Raw genomic sequence first — 6,564 nt, 5'->3', positions numbered from 1 at the left:
CTCTAACCACCAGCCCCCCCACTCACCTCCCAGAGCTCGGGAGAGAACCCAGGAGTCCTGGCCCCCTGCTCGAACCACCAGCCCCCACTCCCCTCCCAGAGCCGGGGAGAGAACCCAGGAGTCCTGACCCCCAGCCCCCCCTGCTCTAAGCACCAGTCCCCCCACTCCCCTCCCAGAGCTGGGGAGAGAACCCAGGAGTCCTGACTCCCACCCCCCCTGCTCTAACCACCCGCCCCCCCACTCCCCTCCCAGAGCCGGGGAGAGAACCCAGGAGTCCTGGCTCCCAGCCCCCTCTGCTCTAACCACCAGCCCCCACTCCCCTCCCAGAGCCGGGGAGAGAACCCAGGAGTCCTGGCTCCCAGCCCCCTCTGCTCTAACCACCAGCCCCCCCACTCCCCTCCCAGAGCTGGGGAGAGAACCCAGGAGTCCTGACTCCCACCCCCCCTGCTCTAACCACCAGCCCCCCCCACTCCCCTCCCAGAGCCGGGGAGAGAACCCAGGAGTCCTGGCTCCCAGCCCCCTCTGCTCTAACCACCAGCCCCCACACTCCCCTCCCAGAGCTGGGGAGAGAACCCAGGAGTCCTGACCCCCAGCCCCCTCTCCTCTAACCACCAGCCCCCCACTCCCCTCCCAGAGCCAGAGAGAGAACCCAGGAGTCCTGGCCCCCTGCTCTAACCACCAGCCCCCCACTCCCCTCCCAGAGCTGGGGAGCGAACCCAGGAGTCCTGGCCCCCAGCCCCCCTGCTCTAACCACCAGCCCCCCACTCCCCTCCCAGAGCCAGATAGAGAACCCAGGAGTCCTGGCCCCCAGCCCCCCTGCTCTAACCACCAGCCCCCGACTCTCCTCCCAGAGCCGGGGAGAGAACCCAGGAGTCCTGGCTCCCAGCCCCCCTGCTCTAACCACCAGCCCCCGACTCTCCTCCCAGAGCCGGGGAGAGAACCCAGGAATCCTGGCTCCCAGCCCCACTGACCACCACGACGCAGAGACACATCGGAGGCTCTGGTTAAAAATACACATTTATGGGGGGGAGGAACCCCAATAATTTAACACACTTTATACACAGCAGCCACGTTTCCCCCCCCCCAGCACCACCAGCCCCCAGATCCTCCAGCCCCACAGGCTCCTGGCCCCCCCCCCCCGGCTCCCAGCCCCCAGGGCGCAGCTCCTGCCCCACGGGAGCCGAGACCCACGGGGGGGGGGCCTTCCCCCCGCTGCCCCCTGGCCCGAGGGGGTGGAGGGGACCGAGGGGACAGGCTGGGCACACGGGGGGCCCCCAGGGTTGGGGGAGGGGGAGCGACCCCAGTGCCCAGCAGGGGAGGGGCTGGGGAAATTCCCTGAGTGGTGGGGGGTGGGGGGGGCGGCGCCGGCCAGGGCTAGGGGTCGACGAAGGACACCATGATGTAGCGGGTGCCGCGGGTGGTGGGCAGCCCCTCGTGGAAGTGGGTCAGGCGCCCGGGGTGCATCAGGCTCCAGCCCTTGCGGGGCGACGTCACCGAGCAGGAGTAACGCAGGAATCGGCACCCGCCGCCCTGGGGGGAGACGGGCCTGAGCGGTGCCCCTCAGCGCCGGCCCGCAGCTCCCGGCCCGCAGCCCCCGGCGCCCCTCGCTCCCGGCCCGCAGCCCCGTTACCCAGCCCCCGGCGCCCCTCAGCGCCGGCCCGCAGCTCCCGGCCCGCAGCCTCCGGCGCCCGTCGCTCCCGGCCCGCAGCCCCGTTACCCAGCCCCCGGCGCCCCTCAGCGCCGGCCCGCAGCTCCCGGCCCGCAGCCCCCGGCGCCCCTCGCTCCCGGCCCGCAGCCCCTTTACCCAGCCCCCGGCGCCCCTCAGCGCCGGCCCGCAGCTCCCGGCCCGCAGCCCCCGGCGCCCCTCGCTCCCGGCCCGCAGCTCCCGGCCCGCAGCCCCCGGCGCCCGTCGCTCCCGGCCCGCAGCCCCGTTACCCAGCCCCCGGCGCCCCTCAGCGCCGGCCCGCAGCTCCCGGCCCGCAGCCCCCGGCGCCCCTCGCTCCCGGCCCGCAGCCCCTTTACCCAGCCCCCGGCGCCCCTCAGCGCCGGCCCGCAGCCCCGTTACCCAGCCCTCAGCGCCGGCCCGCAGCTCCCGGCGCCCCTCGCTCCCGGCCCGCAGCCCCGTTACCCAGCCCCCGGCGCCCCTCAGCGCCGGCCCGCAGCTCCCGGCCCGCAGCCCCCGGCGCCCCTCGCTCCCGGCCCGCAGCCCCGTTACCCAGCCCTCAGCGCCGTCCCGCAGCTCCCGGCCCGCAGCCCCTTTACCCAGCCCCCGGCGCCCCTCAGCGCCGGCCCGCAGCCCCGTTACCCAGACCTCAGCGCCGGCCCGCAGCTCCCGGCCCGCAGCCCCCGGCGCCCCTCGCTCCCGGCCCGCAGCCCCGTTACCCAGCCCCCGGCGCCCCTCAGCGCCGGCCCGCAGCTCCCGGCCCGCAGCCCCCGGCGCCCCTCGCTCCCGGCCCGCAGCCCCTTTACCCAGCCCCCGGCGCCCCTCGCTCCCGGCCCGCAGCCCCGTTACCCAGCCCCCGGCGCCCCTCAGCGCCGGCCCGCAGCTCCCGGCCCGCAGCCCCCGGCGCCCCTCGCTCCCGGCCCGCAGCCCCGTTACCCAGACCTCAGCGCCGGCCCGCAGCTCCCGGCCCGCAGCCCCCGGCACCCCTCGCTCCCGGCCCGCAGCCCCGTTACCCAGCCCCCGGCGCCCCTCAGCGCCGGCCCGCAGCTCCCGGCCCGCAGCCCCGTTACCCAGCCCTCAGCGCCGGCCCGCAGCTCCCGGCCCGCAGCCCCCGGCGCCCGTCGCTCCCGGCCCGCAGCCCCGTTACCCAGCCCCCGGCGCCCCTCAGCGCCGGCCCGCAGCTCCCGGCCCGCAGCCCCGTTACCCAGCCCTCAGCGCCGGCCCGCAGCTCCCGGCCCGCAGCCCCCGGCGCCCGTCGCTCCCGGCCCGCAGCCCCGTTACCCAGCCCCCGGCGCCCCTCAGCGCCGGCCCGCAGCTCCCGGCCCGCAGCCCCCGGCGCCCCTCGCTCCCGGCCCGCAGCCCCTTTACCCAGCCCCCGGCGCCCCTCAGCGCCGGCCCGCAGCTCCCGGCCCGCAGCCCCGTTACCCAGCCCCCGGCGCCCCTCAGCGCCGGCCCGCAGCTCCCGGCCCGCAGCCCCCGGCGCCCCTCGCTCCCGGCCCGCAGCCCCGTTACCCAGCCCCCGGCGCCCCTCAGCGCCGGCCCGCAGCTCCCGGACCGCAGCCCCCGGCGCCCCTCGCTCCCGGCCCGCAGCCCCGTTACCCAGCCCCCGGCGCCCCTCAGCGCCGGCCCGCAGCTCCCGGCCCGCAGCCCCCGGCGCCCCTCGCTCCCGGCCCGCAGCCCCGTTACCCAGCCCCCGGCGCCCCTCAGCGCCGGCCCGCAGCTCCCGGCCCGCAGCCCCCGGCGCCCCTCGCTCCCGGCCCGCAGCCCCTTTACCCAGCCCCCGGCGCCCCTCGCTCCCGGCCCGCAGCCCCTTTACCCAGCCCCCGGCGCCCCTCAGCGCCGGCCCGCAGCTCCCGGCCCGCAGCCCCGTTACCCAGCCCTCAGCGCCGGCCCGCAGCTCCCGGCCCGCAGCCCCCGGCGCCCGTCGCTCCCGGCCCGCAGCCCCTTTACCCAGCCCCCGGCGCCCCTCAGCGCCGGCCCGCAGCTCCCGGCCCGCAGCCCCGTTACCCAGCCCTCAGCGCCGGCCCGCAGCTCCCGGTCCGCAGCCCCCGGCGCCCGTCGCTCCCGGCCCGCAGCCCCGTTACCCAGCCCCCGGCGCCCCTCAGCGCCGGCCCGCAGCTCCCGGCCCGCAGCCCCCGGCGCCCCTCGCTCCCGGCCCGCAGCCCCGTTACCCAGCCCCCGGCGCCCCTCAGCGCCGGCCCGCAGCTCCCGGCCCGCAGCCCCCGGCGCCCCTCGCTCCCGGCCCGCAGCCCCGTTACCCAGCCCCCGGCGCCCCTCAGCGCCGGCCCGCAGCTCCCGGCCCGCAGCCCCGTTACCCAGCCCTCAGCGCCGGCCCGCAGCTCCCGGCCCGCAGCCCCCGGCGCCCGTCGCTCCCGGCCCGCAGCCCCTTTACCCAGCCCCCGGCGCCCCTCAGCGCCGGCCCGCAGCTCCCGGCCCGCAGCCCCGTTACCCAGCCCTCAGCGCCGGCCCGCAGCTCCCGGCCCGCAGCCCCCGGCGCCCGTCGCTCCCGGCCCGCAGCCCCGTTACCCAGCCCCCGGCGCCCCTCAGCGCCGGCCCGCAGCTCCCGGCCCGCAGCCCCCGGCGCCCCTCGCTCCCGGCCCGCAGCCCCGTTACCCAGCCCCCGGCGCCCCTCAGCGCCGGCCCGCAGCTCCCGGCCCGCAGCCCCCGGCGCCCCTCGCTCCCGGCCCGCAGCCCCGTTACCCAGCCCCCGGCGCCCCTCAGCGCCGGCCCGCAGCTCCCGGCCCGCAGCCCCCGGCGCCCCTCGCTCCCGGCCCGCAGCCCCGTTACCCAGCCCCCGGCGCCCCTCAGCGCCGGCCCGCAGCTCCCGGCCCGCAGCCCCCGGCGCCCCTCGCTCCCGGCCCGCAGCCCCGTTACCCAGCCCCCGGCGCCCCTCAGCGCCGGCCCGCAGCTCCCGGCCCGCAGCCCCCGGCGCCCCTCGCTCCCGGCCCGCAGCCCCGTTACCCAGCCCCCGGCGCCCCTCAGCGCCGGCCCGCAGCTCCCGGCCCGCAGCCCCCGGCGCCCCTCGCTCCCGGCCCGCAGCCCCGTTACCCAGCCCCCGGCGCCCCTCAGCGCCGGCCCGCAGCTCCCGGCCCGCAGCCCCCGGCGCCCCTCGCTCCCGGCCCGCAGCCCCGTTACCCAGCCCCCGGCGCCCCTCAGCGCCGGCCCGCAGCTCCCGGCCCGCAGCCCCGTTACCCAGACCTCAGCGCCGGCCCGCAGCTCCCGGCCCGCAGCCCCCGGCGCCCCTCGCTCCCGGCCCGCAGCTCCCGGCCCGCAGCCCCCGGCGCCCCTCGCTCCCGGCCCGCAGCCCCGTTACCCAGCCCCCGGCGCCCCTCAGCGCCGGCCCGCAGCTCCCGGCCCGCAGCCCCCGGCGCCCCTCGCTCCCGGCCCGCAGCCCCGATACCCAGCCCTCAGCGCCGGCCCGCAGCTCCCGGCCCGCAGCCCCCGGCGCCCGTCGCTCCCGGCCCGCAGCCCCGTTACCCAGACCTCAGCGCCGGCCCGCAGCTCCCGGCCCGCAGCTCCCGGCCCGCAGCCCCCGGCGCCCCTCGCTCCCGGCCCGCAGCCCCTTTACCCAGCCCCCGGCGCCCCTCAGCGCCGGCCCGCAGCTCCCGGCCCGCAGCCCCCGGCGCCCGTCGCTCCCGGCCCGCAGCCCCTTTACCCAGCCCCCGGCGCCCCTCAGCGCCGGCCCGCAGCTCCCGGCCCGCAGCCCCCGGCGCCCCTCGCTCCCGGCCCGCAGCCCCGTTACCCAGCCCTCAGCGCCGGCCCGCAGCTCCCGGCCCGCAGCCCCGTTACCCAGCCCCCGGCGCCCCTCAGCGCCGGCCTGCAGCTCCCGGCCCGCAGCCCCGTTACCCAGCCCCCGGCGCCCCTCGCTCCCGGCCCGCAGCCCCGATACCCAGCCCTCAGCGCCGGCCCGCAGCTCCCGGCCCGCAGCCCCGTTACCCAGCCCCCGGCGCCCCTCAGCGCCGGCCCGCAGCTCCCGGCCCGCAGCCCCTTTACCCAGCCCCCGGCGCCCCTCAGCGCCGGCCCGCAGCTCCCGGCCCGCAGCACCCGGCGCCCGTCGCTCCCGGCCCGCAGCCCCGTTACCCAGCCCTCAGCGCCGGCCCGCAGCTCCCGGCCCGCAGCCCCTTTACCCAGCCCCCGGCGCCCCTCAGCGCCGGCCCGCAGCCCCGTTACCCAGCCCTCAGCGCCCCTCAGCGCCGGCCCGCAGCCCCCGGCCCGCAGCCCCCGGCGCCCCTCGCTTCCGGCCCGCAGCCCCTTTACCCAGCCCCCGGCGCCCCTCAGCGCCGGCCCGCAGCTCCCGGCCCGCAGCCCCCGGCGCCCGTCGCTCCCGGCCCGCAGCCCCGATACCCAGACCTCAGCGCCGGCCCGCAGCCCCCGGCGCCCCTCGCTCGCGGCCCGCAGCCCCGTTACCCAGCCCTCAGCGCCGGCCCGCAGCTCCCGGCCCGCAGCCCCGTTACCCAGCCCCCGGCGCCCCTCAGCGCCGGCCCGCAGCTCCCGGCCCGCAGCCCCCGGCGCCCGTCGCTCCCGGCCCGCAGCCCCGTTACCCAGACCTCAGCGCCCCTCAGCGCCGGCCCGCAGCTCCCGGACCGCAGCCCCGTTACCCAGCCCTCAGCGCTGGCCCGCAGCTCCCGGACCGCAGCCCCGTTACCCAGCCCTCAGCGCCGGCCCGCAGCTCCCGGACCGCAGCCCCGTTACCCAGCCCTCAGCGCCGGCCCGCAGCTCCCGACCCGCAGCCCCTTTACCCAGCCCTCAGCGCCGGCCCGCAGCTCCCGGCCCGCAGCCCCGTTACCCAGCCCCCGGCGCCCCTCAGCGCCGGCCCGCAGCTCCCGGCCCGCAGCCCCGTTACCCAGCCCCCGGCGCCCCTCAGCGCCGGCCCGCAGCTCCCGGCCCGCAGCCCCCGGCGC

General features: G+C 80.9%; 1 protein-coding gene across 1 annotated transcript in view; it reads right to left on the bottom strand.

The window, feature by feature from the left end:
* Positions 1-1,004: 1,004 nt before the first annotated feature.
* PLOD3 (procollagen-lysine,2-oxoglutarate 5-dioxygenase 3) overlaps positions 1,005-6,564 on the bottom strand; it is a 33,165-nt gene continuing 27,605 nt past the window's right edge. Inside the window, exon 19 of the mRNA XM_048833773.2 lies at positions 1,005-1,530. Coding sequence (XP_048689730.2) covers positions 1,375-1,530 — 156 coding nt within the window. The 3' untranslated portion in view covers positions 1,005-1,374. The remainder of the gene's footprint in view (positions 1,531-6,564) is intronic.

The sequence above is a fragment of the Caretta caretta genome, chromosome 28 (assembly GCF_965140235.1).
Source record: "Caretta caretta isolate rCarCar2 chromosome 28, rCarCar1.hap1, whole genome shotgun sequence".
Lineage (NCBI taxonomy): Eukaryota > Metazoa > Chordata > Testudines > Cheloniidae > Caretta > Caretta caretta.
Note: the sequence above shows the minus strand (reverse complement) of the source record. Positions and strands in the feature narration are given on the sequence as shown.